The 13,961-nt window shown below is 42.8% G+C and overlaps 1 protein-coding gene across 5 annotated transcripts in view; it reads right to left on the reverse strand.

Annotated features, from left to right (window-relative positions):
• Positions 1–1,227: 1,227 nt before the first annotated feature.
• ryr1b (ryanodine receptor 1b (skeletal)) overlaps positions 1,228–13,961 on the reverse strand; it is a 70,635-nt gene continuing 57,901 nt past the window's right edge. For 3 of the 5 annotated variants that reach the window (XM_058079400.1, XM_058079402.1, XM_058079401.1), the window contains 21 exons: positions 13,780–13,908; positions 13,595–13,699; positions 11,648–11,677; positions 9,247–9,276; positions 9,087–9,168; positions 7,714–9,023; positions 7,549–7,634; positions 7,303–7,477; positions 7,146–7,232; positions 6,803–7,057; positions 6,580–6,710; positions 5,176–5,218; positions 4,959–5,092; positions 4,836–4,896; positions 4,614–4,760; positions 3,435–3,569; positions 3,200–3,356; positions 2,164–2,228; positions 1,974–2,074; positions 1,845–1,896; positions 1,228–1,760 (listed from right to left, as the gene is read on the reverse strand). In XM_058079400.1, coding sequence (XP_057935383.1) covers positions 1,665–1,760; positions 1,845–1,896; positions 1,974–2,074; positions 2,164–2,228; positions 3,200–3,356; positions 3,435–3,569; positions 4,614–4,760; positions 4,836–4,896; positions 4,959–5,092; positions 5,176–5,218; positions 6,580–6,710; positions 6,803–7,057; positions 7,146–7,232; positions 7,303–7,477; positions 7,549–7,634; positions 7,714–9,023; positions 9,087–9,168; positions 9,247–9,276; positions 11,648–11,677; positions 13,595–13,699; positions 13,780–13,908 — 3,411 coding nt within the window. In that variant the 3' untranslated portion in view covers positions 1,228–1,664. The remainder of the gene's footprint in view (positions 1,761–1,844; positions 1,897–1,973; positions 2,075–2,163; positions 2,229–3,199; positions 3,357–3,434; positions 3,570–4,613; positions 4,761–4,835; positions 4,897–4,958; positions 5,093–5,175; positions 5,219–6,579; positions 6,711–6,802; positions 7,058–7,145; positions 7,233–7,302; positions 7,478–7,548; positions 7,635–7,713; positions 9,024–9,086; positions 9,169–9,246; positions 9,277–11,647; positions 11,678–13,594; positions 13,700–13,779; positions 13,909–13,961) is intronic. The other 2 variants (XM_058079403.1, XM_058079404.1) reach the window with 1 other exon arrangement.

A 13,961-nucleotide genomic window follows, 5' to 3' on the forward strand; every position in this document is an offset into this window, starting at 1 on the left:
TGTCCTCACGAGGGTCGTGGGCGTGCTGGAGCCTATCCAAGCTGTCTTTGGGCGAGAGGCGGGGTACACCCTGGAATGGTCATTACCCAATATAGTAGACAAAATAAGACGTAAATAAGACATAATATAGACCCACATGTTAACACTGGGAGAGTTTCTTGTTCCTTCCGGTTTCTGCACGGTACTTCCTGTTGTGGCTATTGTCTGACCAATATTACGTATCGTCACTATTTCTTTGAATGCATTTTCTTCAAGCCTTACATATGTATTTTACTTTGATTTAGACATTTTTATTTATGACTAATATAGGCCGTAGTCAACCACACAAGAGTGGTGATTTACTCATTGATATATTTTGAAAAAACATGATAAGAGTGAAGCTGTGAAATTGAGAAGAATCACAGAAGACATCTCACCCTTTTTAGATTCTCTTCATTTTAGTCTGATTGCTCGCAAAGTTGCCAACACTCACCCTTCCTACTACATCTTCTTCTTCTCCGGTCGCATTATAATGTGTTGATGAAGTAGCTCCAAATCTATTTGCAGCAGTCTACACATCCTCCTATACTGATTTGAGTGTTTGTACACTAGTTTGTGTGAGGTGGAGGCAGAGACAACAGCCTGCCAACAAACGTGCAAAATGAGTACACATGAGCACCGCCTACTTGATTGAACCTGTTTATTGTGAATGAAAACAGAGTTCAGTCAGTCCGCTCGAAGGCCGCTTAAGAATGCTCTGCGGCGTCTTCACACCTGAGAGTAAACACACACTCAAACTGATCTTCCTTGACACCGTCACGGTGAAGAAAGCAAACAGATGCTGGTCTATCAAAAGGACCACGAACACCCACCCCCGACCCACCCAAAAAAAACAACAAAAAAAACCAAGCGACAGTAAGTAGGGCAACACGGGACATGTTGACATCCTCCAAAGAAAAATAAATAGATGTATCTTTATGTAAAATATGTCTTCTCATCAAAAGGCCCTCGCACTTATTTGGGAGGTAAGTCAACGACATTCTCTTCTTCTCCGAGTCAGCCTGTGAGCCAGAAGGCCACAAACAGCCGTCTGCGTATAAACAATAAATAAATAAAGCTGGCAATGGTAAGACTTGAGAGTGCAAAGTGTCTGTACAGCTGACTCACGCTGCAGCCAATCACACGCTTTGATGATACTCTGCTCTTATTAGCACGGCAAGTCCAGCCCTCCGCCCCCCCCCCCCCCCCCCCCCCCTCCCCAACTATCAAGAAAACAGCTGTGGGAGCTTCTGAGGCGGTCCTGCCAGGACCGCACATCCTACAACAGTTAATAAAGCATATTCCAAAGCAGTGACTTTGCTATAGGCACTAAAACACAGCGTCCACACGCTCACCTTCAGGCTCTTAAGAAGATGATGCGTTTAGGGACAACATTGAGTGATGAATGAAGGAGGCGACTGTTGCGTCTCGAAGCAGCTGATATGCAAGGCAATCTATGGACATGACCGTTAAAAAAGGCCGCTGGCGTCTTTACCGTGATGCTAACATTTGATGGAAGGTGATTGCTGCAGGTGTACTGTAGTGCAGTCAAAGTGTGCATAGCATGACATTATTGAGTTACTGATATCTTTCCTCCCTTATGAAGTTCCTTTTTGCTTCTTTCTCCTCATCGACACATGGCAACTTTATCCCAGCTGATCCTCATACTGCTTACGGAAGCAGTCTCCGGCCGGGAAGAAGTCCCAGCAGCGTTCCTGGTACATCTTCCACACATATGACTCCTGAGAGACAAAAAAAAACGGGGTAAAAAAAAAAAAAACAAATTCCCATCGGAGATGACTTTTGACATGGTGATGTGAGCCGACCTGTCCCGTGTGCTCCGTTTCATCCTTGTTGATGAGATACATCAAGAAGAACCTGCAAGGCGAACATGAGGGTAAAGGCATATTGTATGTCCAAGTATTTTGGTGGAAAAGATAAAAAGCGACACTGACATATAGTTGGCCAGGTTATGCTCCTCTAAAGTGTGGGTCTCAAAGCCGTGCGGCGTCGTGTCAAAGTAGTCGCTCCCGATCCCGCAGATGAAGCACTTTGTCTGCAGGACGAGAGAACAGGAAGTTGCTAAACGGAAGTATGGGGGAGACGTGACACGAGTCCATGCTGAAGCAAGACTTGTTATCTCACCTCCATGTCCTCCCTGACCTGCTCCTGCTGGTCTCTCAGCTCTCCAAAGGCGTCGATGATCAAACCTTCAAGAGGAGCAGACTGCTTCATGCAACATGCAAGCTCCTCCAAACAATGTTCACACATTCTGATGGCACAGTAATTATAGTCAAATATTATATGCAGTAATCCCTCATTTATCCACTATTATATGTATGATTCCTTCTTTATGAATACAATATTTTATAGTCATGGCATAGAAAAGCAGTTTTTTAACATTATTAGATGCCTCTAGCCATGAAATAACACCCATATAATCACATTTACATTCATATTAGCCAAAATAGTACATATATTCATTGAAAAATTTAATGGCAAATTTAAGGCAGTTTGCCTTGTGGGGGAGCACAATGGGTGGCAGACAGGAACTGATGTCGGGTGTTTAAGTTTGTTGTGGGCTATGGCCGAAATATATACATAAATATATCTTATAATCATATGTATTTTTGGTCTAAATGAAGCATTTTGAAGCATAAAAATGGCAAAATAAAAATTTAAGGCATTCAAAGACTATATGTAGTATTTTACACTGGTCAAATTGACAAGACAATAGCCACTACAAGTACTGTAGTGTTATGTTTTATTATGTTAGGTAATATGAGTGTAAAGGTGACTATCGGGATGTTATTTCATGTCTAGAGGGCTCTAATAATGTTAAAACACATATTTAGAAGGTTGTTAAGACGTTTTCTACTACAGAATATTCAATTTATAAATATCATGGTCGGGTTTGGACCCGATTACCCGCAATAAAAAAGGGATAATTTGGAAAAGTCAACCTTGAAAATAAAGAAAGTCCACGTAAGGAACATATTCAAATCCTTAAAATCGAAAAAAGTTTGGACATCCCTGAAATGTTAAAAAGACAATATTCTTAAGAAGTTATCGTGCCTATCTGGAGTCTAAATGACGTGTTTGAATACTTTTCACAAGTTGGACAACATCCTGAACTAAGGCCGACGTGCGCTAACGATGTTTCTGAGTGGCGCCTTCACACCTTGGATGATGGCCAGCAGGATGACGATGACAAAGAAGAAGAAGGTGATGTCAAAGACCACTCGGTAGAGCTCGTACTCATCTCCTGCCGGGTCCTCGATCTCGTCTCCTATGCCGCCGCCGGCTCGCACGCCGACGTACATGTGGAACAGGTAACACTGCGGAGGAGGGGGGGAAAGAGCGAGAGTTCATTCCTCGCCGTATAAAGCCTGGTCTACCGCCGCCCTGCCACTCACCGTCATCATGTCGTCACACTTCATGTCGGGCTCGTCCTCATCCTCGCTCTTGTTGTAGAACTTGCGGAAGAAGTTGAAGGCCACCACGGTGTAGAGGTACACCACCACGGCCAGCAGGCCCACCGTCATCATCAGCTGGGAGGAACACAAGCAAGGACAGGGTTTCGTATACGTTCATTTAATTGTGGCAGCCCACCACAAACACATTTGGACCACCACCGATACAGTATACTTGGCACTAGCTTTTTAAAAATGTTTTGCAGATGTTTTGTAGATTTGCAGCTACCTCACAAACACAATATACTATGGTACTGCACATATTAGATCAGGGGTGTACAAAGTGCAGCCTGGGGGCCGTTTGCATTTTTAGTGGCCCATGACACATTCTAAAAATAGCATTTAACAAGAAATCTAAAAAAAAAAAAAAAAAAAAACCCAAACATTAGGTTGCAAAAAAACCTGGAATGTACCAAGAATTCAGGCAAAATATTATGAAAATAAAGTCATAATAATATGACTGTAATATTTACAAGAAATAGTTAGTAGTTGAAATAATATTTAAATTATAAAAAAAAGCATCAGAAAAGGAAAATTATGAAGAAAAAAGTATTAGTACTACAGAGAAAAAAGTCACAATTTTTCAAGAATAAACTTCTAGTATCATAAGGAAAAATAATTAGTAGCAAGGAGTAGGATGATATATTAAAGAAAAATTATTAACTCATGTTATTTTTAAGTCATAATATTATGACAAAGTTTTTTTTTATGTAATTTCTGTTAAATTAGGCTGACAAAATATGGCAATAAAGTCATAACTATGAGAAGAAATGTTACAAAATCGTTAAATAAAACAGCAGAAATTGAAAAAACACATATTATGATAATAAAGTCAAAATATTAACAGAAGTGCAATATTTATGATATGATGATGAATAATAAGATATGAGTAACAGAGTTAAAATATGTCATGTTGTTTTTCTACGTGATCTCCAAAATCCCAGTAAGTCAATATCTTTATGTTCTATTATTAAAAAAGTTTTAATGAACATCTCAAACCTTTTTTTGCGATATGGACGATTATGCAAATGAGGGAATAACATCAAGCAATGCAGCCCCATAAAGAGATTGCAGCCCTGCGGTTCGTCCTTGATGATGCACAATGACGGTGAGCATACGCACCTGCTTGCCGTTGTGTGTGACGGAGGACAGGATGGTGCGCAGGGTTTTGACGCCCATGGCGATGTCCAGGAGGTGAGCGGCGAAGAAGAAGTTGTTGTAGTGTCCGAGCAGAGACATGAGCATGTACCAGACCAGGTACAGGAAGGTCTATACAAGGAACACAAAACCGTCAAGTTAACTTCCTCTTTGCTGAAATGACCACCAAAAGCGTGTTTAACTCACATTGTCCGTGAACACAACACCAAACTTCCAGATCTGGTACTTGATGTCGATGGATGTTATCCTGCAGAATGGAAACATTGTTTGCTGTGCGATGTTTGAAAGTAAAGAACATGCACAACATACCAGCTGAACACAGAGTTGTCGGGTTCGGGCTTCTTATCGTGCGTCATGGCGCTGACGTCCAGAGAGGCCAAGTCCATGCCCAGCAGCTCCGCGATCCTCTCTCTGCCGTAGATGTCACCATATTTATCCAACACCTACACACAGACACACAGACGGTTCTCCGGATGAAAAGCCAACTTTGCTGACCCGTGCTGTTCTTCGGAGGTGAAGATCTCACCTTTCTTTTCACAAACTTGTCCCAGTAGTTGTTAGGGAAGGTTCTGCAGTGAGAAATAAACAATCAATCTTCTTCTCGAAACAACGTTTATCACTCTATCGTGACTAGAAAATACATTCATTCATAAATTGCTGTTTTGTGGTTGAATACAAGCTATTATCAGCCAAAAAAAATATGAGAGTAGGTCAGGGGTGCTCACACTTTTTCAGCATGCGAGCTACTTTTAAAATGACCGAGTCAAAATGATCTACCCACTACAAAAATGCAAAACATCTATTTATTTTCAAATGTATTGAGGATTATTTGTACGTACAATGTATGTTGATGTACCTTACATAACCAAATGAGCCAATATTGCAAAACACACATAATTAACTATTAACATTTTTTGTAATTACCTGAGTTTACTTTGATGACTTGCACTGAATTGAACCAGCCAGGGATGCATAGTCCGGACAGTAGCTGCTGATAGCCAGCCTCAAGCACACTTCCAAATGTTTATCAGTCATGGATAATATCCGTATCATAATATCCGTATAATATTCCATATCCGTATGGAAGTGATATGTTTTTTGCCTTTTTACTTGGTCCAGTTTTTGCCTTTTTACTTGGTCCAGCTCCTTCACTCATTTTAGTGACCATAAACTTTAGCGAGGGCTTAAAATCTCGCAATTCGCCGACTAGCTTAGCACTTTGCATCGTTGTTTACGCATGAGCGGTGACCTAAAGGTCAAAATTCAGTTGTCATCTGACTGGTTGTCCTGTATGTCAATCAAGTAACGGGGATGGATGATAGGCTGACATCGTAAGTTCTGCTGCACTTAGAGACGTTGTTTGATTTGATTGGTCGCCCGAAGGGCAACATTCAGTTGTCATCTGAATGGCTGCCCTGTATATCAATCAAGTGACGGCATTGATGCTGGGATGATATTTTTTTAATGTCACGCCGCGATCGACCAGCGATCGACCAGTACCACCTCCGCGATCGACCGGTAGCTCGCGATCGACTTAATGAGCACCCCTGGAGTAGGTTCTGTCCAAATGCATGATTTTGGCCCCTGATTTATGACCCCATATATGTCATCCATTTTCTCTGATTAATCTACCATATTGGGTAATAGGAGTGTAAAGGTCATGTCTAGAGGGCTCTAATAAAGTTCAAAACCGTCTGGAACCGCTGTGGAATCCACTTATCGCGATGATGATGATTTTTTAAGCTTTTTGTTTGATTTTATTAAATCTCATAAATCCAGACTATAATGACAAAAAAGCTTTCGTAGATTCAAAAATCTTTCTTCTGGTGGGTAACAATCTAAGTAATGTCAACTATGTCATACTTTGATAAGACGTGAATATAGCAATACTATTGGAGTTACTACTACTAAGTTTAGTATGTGATCTTACGGCGTGTTGAGCACCAGTCTGTCCCACTGGCCCTTGATGTCGTCATCTTCAGGCTGCTCCGTCACGTAGACGCCGTCAAACTCCAGCTTTCTGGCCAGCTCCTTCTCCCTCTTGAAGATCACCAGAGGAACCTGCGGGGGCGGGGGGAGGACACAACCTGCATGACGCCCACGAGAAGACAAAGAGGAGGAATATTTTAGCAGGGCAAAGATGACAATGTCACCTTAAGGCAGTTGTAGCCGATGATGCAGAGGAAGGAGATGATGGTGTGGACGATGCTGAGGAACGCCAACGCCGGCTCCATGTATCCCGTGCTCTCCTCCAGGAAGTAGTACATGGGCCCTTCGTCTTCGTCATCCTCGCCACCATCTTCAAAGCCTGATCCTTCCTCATCCGCACCAGAGCCTTCAAATAATCCTGATGCCTCAAACAGAGCAGAACCTTCCAAGTCCTCCTCTCCTGGTGGACTGTCAGACACCTGAAGATAAAAGGAGACGCTGATTTCCTGTTGGAAAGTGGTGCTCAACGGCATTTCAGCCGCAAAGTTGCAAAATAAAAAAGAAAACCTTATAGAAGAGCAGGATGAAGTTGAGGGCAAAGGCGATGAAGAGGGCCAAGAAGCGCAGGTTGTAGAAGTTTCGGGAGAGGTAGTTCTAGAAGGAGACGAAGTCAATGGGTTAGTTGTTTAGGTCCAGTAGATGAAAGTCAATCGCTGATGCTCACCATGAACTTCACCCTCTGAACCTCCAGCTCGTTCCAAAGCTCGAAACCTTCCTCCACGGGTTTCTTATCCTTCTTTGTCTTCGTCGTCACCGTCTGCTCCTCGATTTCTTCGGGTTCTTCCTCCCTGACTTCTGGCTCAGGCTCTACCTTCTCGGTCTTCTCTCCGTTCTCGGTGCTAGGAACGAGAACAAGGTTAACGCTTTTCTGAACATGTTGATTATCGGCACCAACCTTTTTAGTACGCACTCTGCCTTCTCTGTCTCTGGAGCTGCCTCTTCTTCAGCAGGTTCCACATGTTCTTCATCTTCTTGTCCTCCGACTGTAGCAGCCAGCTGTTGCAATCAATGCAGATAAGGAACCATCTCTTGAAGAAAGTCCATCTGACAGCTTTCTACTGAAACGAGTGCTTACCAACTTCCTCTTCAGCAGGGGCGTGCCCTCTGGAGTGGGAGGTTCTTCTGGCGTGGTCTCCCCAAAGTCTCCAAGTCCTCCAGGAGCGTTGAAACCAGGCAGGCGCCCGCCTTCTCTCTCCTCGCCGTCCTCCTCTTCTTCCTCTCCTCCTCCCGCATCCAAGAGGTCCGCTGCTCCGTCGGTGTCTTGGACTTCCCTCGCTCCCGGCTCAGGCGGCAGGTCCCCGTGAACTTCATCCTGTGTGGGGTCGGGCATGCTGGCGAGAATCTCTGTCACCGTCATCTTCTTGGCGCCCTCCACCAAGCCTCCGCCAAAGAGCACCTTCCAAATGAGCATGAAGAAGCCCTTGCAGATGTTGTAGACAAAGATCAAGATGCCCATGAGGACAGTGTAGATGAAGGTGGCCAGGCCGATCACCATCTCCTTCACCGTCATCTTCCGAAGCTTGCGGTAGCGCCGCCGCAGGTTCCGGAAGGTGAACATGTTGAAGAAGTTGACCACACTGGCCAGAAAGTCCGCAAAGGCCGAGGTGGACTCTGGAGCTTCTGCTTCTCCGTTGCCTTCCTCTCCTTCTCCAGAGTCTCCTTCCTTGCCTGCCTCCTCCTCCTCTTCGTCATCATCCTCCTCCTCTGCACCGTCTCCCTCGGGTTCCGAAATGGAGGCGGCGATGTTCATTTCAAAGATGGTGTCCTCGCAGAAGTTGACAAAGAGCTCCATTTTCTCGCTCTCCCCGCCCTCGTTGACCACGTCAAAGATGAACTGCCGCTTGGACTCTCGGACCTGCGGCATCTCCCACTGGTTGCGGTTGGCCTCGCTGATCTCGAAGTAGATACGCTCGATCTTGCGGCTAGCGCCCATGATCTCGATGCGGCCCAGGAAGGGGCGGAAGTAGTTGAGCACACTCTCGGCCTGCTCCAGGAAGTTCTGCAGGCGCGTGTCATGTGGGACGTGCTCCGACAGGTTGGTCAGGAGGACGGCAATGTTGAAGCCGATATCTTTGGCCGGCTCCTGGAATCGATCAGCAAACTCCTCAAAGTTGATCATCTCGTTCTCGTCGGCCTCCGAGCAGGAGAGGAGGAACTGGATTTCTGAGGGGGAGTACTGCTTCTGGCTGTCCATGGCCTTGGAGAAGTCCTTCTTGGAGATGAGCCCGCGTGGATCCGTCACATAGTCGCGGAAGGCGTCAGACGCCACAATGTCCTTCAGTTTTAGGAACATGTCGAAGAACTTGAGGATCATCTCCACATTGCTGGAGGACTCCACCAGCATGTCAACCATCTGTTTAGCTATGGTGCCGTTCACTACGTTGCCTGCAGGAATGCAAACCTAGGTTTAGGTCACACCACGGCGAGGAGACGCTGACTCTCACTGACCTTCAAGCAGAGACAAGAGCATCACCACCATGTCCTTCTGCAGATCCAACAGTTCCTTCAACAGCCCAATTTGACTGGAGTCCTGCAGAGAAGCCCAAACAAATTGTAGAGAAAATATCCCTCTGAGAAAGGAGTTGCTGAGAACATTGAGAGACGCTACCTCACAGGGTGTTCTACTCCAAAAATGATCCTGGGGTTTGCATTTGTTTTGAGAAGAACACGGCACTTTTACACTTTTAACACGGCAAAGAGCACACATGAAAGCCAGACAGACACTGGGAACTAAACTGCCAGCGTCGCCTTAATCCTGACTACAGCCTGGGAGCGAGGGAGACGTACGTATACACGGGGAAAGCACAAACTCAACTTCCTGAAGACCTGCACCACAACCATAAAAACACTATATGGACTCAAGTACTGGGACACGTAGCCATTCCACATACACTAAGTGGAAATGTACACAAATATCAGGTTGGAAGGAAGCTGGCTTGTGCAAAATTCCGAATTGAATAGAGAATTCTAATTCACATTCCAATTCGATGAACAGGAAGTAATAAAATTCCAAATGAAGTAGTAGAATTTAAATTATATGTCCGGAATCATGTTTTACGGTATATTGTCTCCCTACTGTGTGTGATTGTGTGTGTGTGTGATTGTGTGTGTGTGTGTGTGTCTGTCTAGTATGGAGGGTGGGAGGGAGGGGCTTTCTTAGTATTTGTTTTTCCTTTTAATTGTGGTAATTGTTTTTAATTCTGTAAAGCACTTTGTGTTGCATGTCTTTGCAGGAAAAGTGCTATACAAATAAAGTTGATTTGATTTTGATTTGCTGTGATTGGCTGGCGACCAGTCCAGGGTGTACCCCGCCTCTCGCCCATAGACAGCTGGGATAGGCTCCAGCATCCCCCGCGACCCTCGTGAGGAAAAAGCGGTAGAAAATGAATGAATGAATGAATGATTTTGATTTGATATTTCGTACACATTTTTCAATTGACGCCCAAAACGAACGGCGACATTTACCTCGGTTAGCATACACTTTACCTTGGTTAGCGTACAATATGCTGTGTTATTAATACACTGCATTTTTTAAAATGACTGAACATCCTTGTTAGCAGCCTATTAGCTTCCTAGAAGCTAACAAGAAGTGAAAGTAAGTTCCATCGCCCGTCTGTGACATTAGCGGTTGACGTTGTAGCTCTTTGCTACCTAACACAGTTAGTTACAAGCCCCCAAAATGTTTACACAAAACACCTTGTTATAGTTTCACATAAAACAACATACATGAATGATGGATGAAAGGAATAAATGAACATTTATGGTTACTTTTACCCCCTGAAGAGGTGATTATTGCCAAAGACACGATGTGGCAGCGAGCTCAACATGGACAGCACTTTGGTGTTTTGCCATGAGTTCTTGAATTTCTTGAATTAAGTAGAGCCTCTCACCTTCTTTATCCAAATGCTGGCACTTGTAACTTTGTCTGGCTCCATTTTGAGCTTATTTTGCAGCCGTGATTAAAAAAAAAAAGCAGTGATCTGAGGTGAGAAACGCTATTGAATTCAAGAAATAACTCATGGCAAAACAGGAAGGTGGCGTCTGTGTCTGAATGAGACGAGAGCCCGCTCTCTCCATTCATTACACATATAGAACCGGCGTGCAGACAGATACAGAGTGAACCCTCTTGTCATCTGGCCACACGCATGTTCCTTTATCTAGAAGGTCATAATTATGGACCTGGATTTTTATCTATATTTTCATTATTTTTTTTTATTTTATTATTATTTTTATAATATTTTATATTTATTTTATAAATATTTTTACTATTTGGTACTTCCTGTACTTCCAATTCAACATCCAGTGGGGTGGAACCAATTTAATTTAAATACTAATTCTTCAAATTAATTCAACTGCAATTCCAAATTCAGAATTTTGCACAAGCCTGTTTGGAAGGCCCTTGGAGGAAGATTTTGACGTGTTGCAAAATCCCCTTTATGGACCTTGCTTTGTGCACTGGGAACAAAAAAAAATCGTCCCACAAAGTTGGAGGTCTTCCTAAGATGGGGAAGTAAGATTGATGGACAAACTCTGGTTGACTGATTCATTGGTTGAGAGCTGTGTCCCAGTCGTGAAGTGGATTGTGGGTAGATCTCCAGGAAAAGAGTTTGCATGACGGCCATGCATCCATTTTAGCTTTGACTTTACTGTGGATCCTATACAAAAGCCAGGAAAAGAAATGAGGTTAATATTCACATCAAATAAATAAACAAAAGCAAAATGAATGAAGGAAGGTTCCATCACAGCCTTGTGGGACTGTTACATTCATTCTGGAGATGTGTGTTTTCTTTTAATCCAAGAACTATGAAAAAGCTTTATTTTGTCATCACCATAAAGAATGTATTGTCCATGTAAGCGTCTGCGTGGTTTCACTGCATTTACTTCAAGAAAATGTTCTTGTTCAGGTAAAAAGGGAAAGTGTGAGAGAAACGTGATGGATGCAGCTGGTAAAACGTGGCGTTGGCGTGGAATGAACGAAGCGTGTTTTAAAACGGGGCAAAGAGTCTTACGCCGTTTGGTTGTCCAGGATCTGGATGCATCTAGCGGGGTTGCACATTGAAGATAAAAATGTTACCTGTCAATCTTCTCTGCTTACGTCTTTACATCAACTTCATGTGGAATGTTCGTGAGGGGCAGGGGTGTCCAAAGTGCGGCCTGGGGGCTGTCTGATTTGTTTGGCCGTTTTTTTTTCATAGTATTATGAGAAACAAACAAAACAGCAAGTAAAGTAGTAATTTTTGGAAAATTAGGTTGCGGAAAATGTTCTAATGTCACAAGAGTAATGTCAAAATATGATAGGAAAAAATTATGAGGAGAAAATTTCAAAAACAACAGCAGATATGGTAAAAACGGTTGTAATTTTACAAAATAGCTTACAAAAAAATGGCTTAAAAAAGGCTTACAGTCCACCTGGAATTATTTGTTTTAGTTTATCTATAAAAATGCCATACAATCTGCTATATGTGCATTCAGGGGCATTTTAAACATCAAACCTCTGGCTATCTAATCTTTTTTTTATATATATTTTTTACAGTGGGTAGGTTAAGTTGTGTGTCACATATTATGTGATGCACACAATTTTAATCTGATGCATGTTCAAATGAAATAAAACCATTACCATTACATATTTGTTGACTTTGTCTGGCACCATGGGTGAGGTAGTTGTTTAGATCGCTGCATGTGAAAAGCGACTTCAGCTATCAAAGGCTATCAAATGCGATTTAGTAAAAGCTAATACATACGATTATGCCAAAAAAAAAAAACAATAAAGGTTGGGTGGTAAGCTGCTAAAAAAGTTTTCATATTGTGGGAATGCAGTCAAAATATTATGAGAAGAAAACATCCCAATATTATTGACGAAGAAAGTTGAAAGGTTTACAGAAAAATGGCACCAAAGGTGGCTTTTTAACCTTTTTCACAAAGCTGCAATGTTAAAAAATATATATATCTACATGTGTTGCTTTGCATTCAATATCAAAACGGCCATTGCATCCTTTCTGTTTTCACTATGTGGCCCTGTGGAAAAGGTTTGGACACCCCTGGTTTAATGGCTTTACTATTCTTTTGTCCAGTCAACAACATTTCAGCAATACAAACACACCAAAGCAGCATCTGTAAATGTAACATTAGCTGGTTGTTAGAAGAGTTACACACACACACACACACACACACACGAAAGCAAGCACACAAGCACTGGTCAGTCAGTAGAACACCAGGAAAGGGATCAGCTGTATGGAGTGGATGCTAGGCAATCACAGAAGGTCAAGAAGGAGAATATATTCCATCAGTTTATGATTGTACACATTGTTGTCAGCCATCTTTGCCAGGATATCAATAACATCTAAAATGCACTATACAAAAGGTGAACCATGAATTTCCGCAGAGTATGATTCCTTAATTATAAATGGAATATTTTGGTAGTTAGAACATAGAAAACGGTCTTTGCCATATTTAGCTAAATACCGTTTTTTAACATTATTAGAGCCCTATAGATATGAAACAACACCCCTATGGTCACTTTTACTCTTTATGACCCAATATAATAGACATAATAAGAAAAGATAAACCATCTTAGATGTAAATAATATAGACAGCGTACTTCCTGAGGTGACTTAAGCCCTAAAGGTTGACCTGTGTGGGAACAGAATAGACATAGAATGTCCTTGCAAAGAGGCTGAAACAATCCAGCAAAGACAAAAAGGGTAAAAAAAAAAACTAGTAATGAAAGTTAATAAAACCATGTAATAATAATAATAATAATTCAAATATATACATACTTTACTCTGTAGGGACCATAAGAGAAACAGTTGACAAAATTAGTCATCTCGTCATTCATTGTTATTGTGTACATTTTTATGACTGCAGTTTTTTTCCACATTGACGTGTTCCTATTTACGTGATCAACAGAAGTGTCCCTGAATGTAGCACAATGGCAGAAGAGGCACAATTAGCCCTACCTGAGCAAGTTTCATCATCATGTGAGCGAAGACGTGCAGGAAGCCCACCACGGCGTCCCACAACCTGCTGTGGGCCAGAGACTGCTGGTTCCCCGTGCACGGACCCTGGCAGACACAAAAGTGGGCCGGGTTTGAGCGCTGAGATTTTTTCCCAGAGCTGATACGACCCCATACAGGTGTCCTACCTGGATGTACTCTGTCAGGCTGTTGAAGACCTGCTTGGCCACCGTCATGGCTTTGGAGAAATTCCTCTTGCCGGGCTCATCGATGATGTCCTTCCCCGAGTAGTACCAGTAGAAGTCACTGATGGACTCCTGCACGACCACGACAACTTCAACCTCGATGTTGTGATCTTGTGATCTGGTGT

This window comes from Doryrhamphus excisus, chromosome 8 (genome assembly GCF_030265055.1).
Source record: "Doryrhamphus excisus isolate RoL2022-K1 chromosome 8, RoL_Dexc_1.0, whole genome shotgun sequence".
NCBI lineage: Eukaryota > Metazoa > Chordata > Actinopteri > Syngnathiformes > Syngnathidae > Doryrhamphus > Doryrhamphus excisus.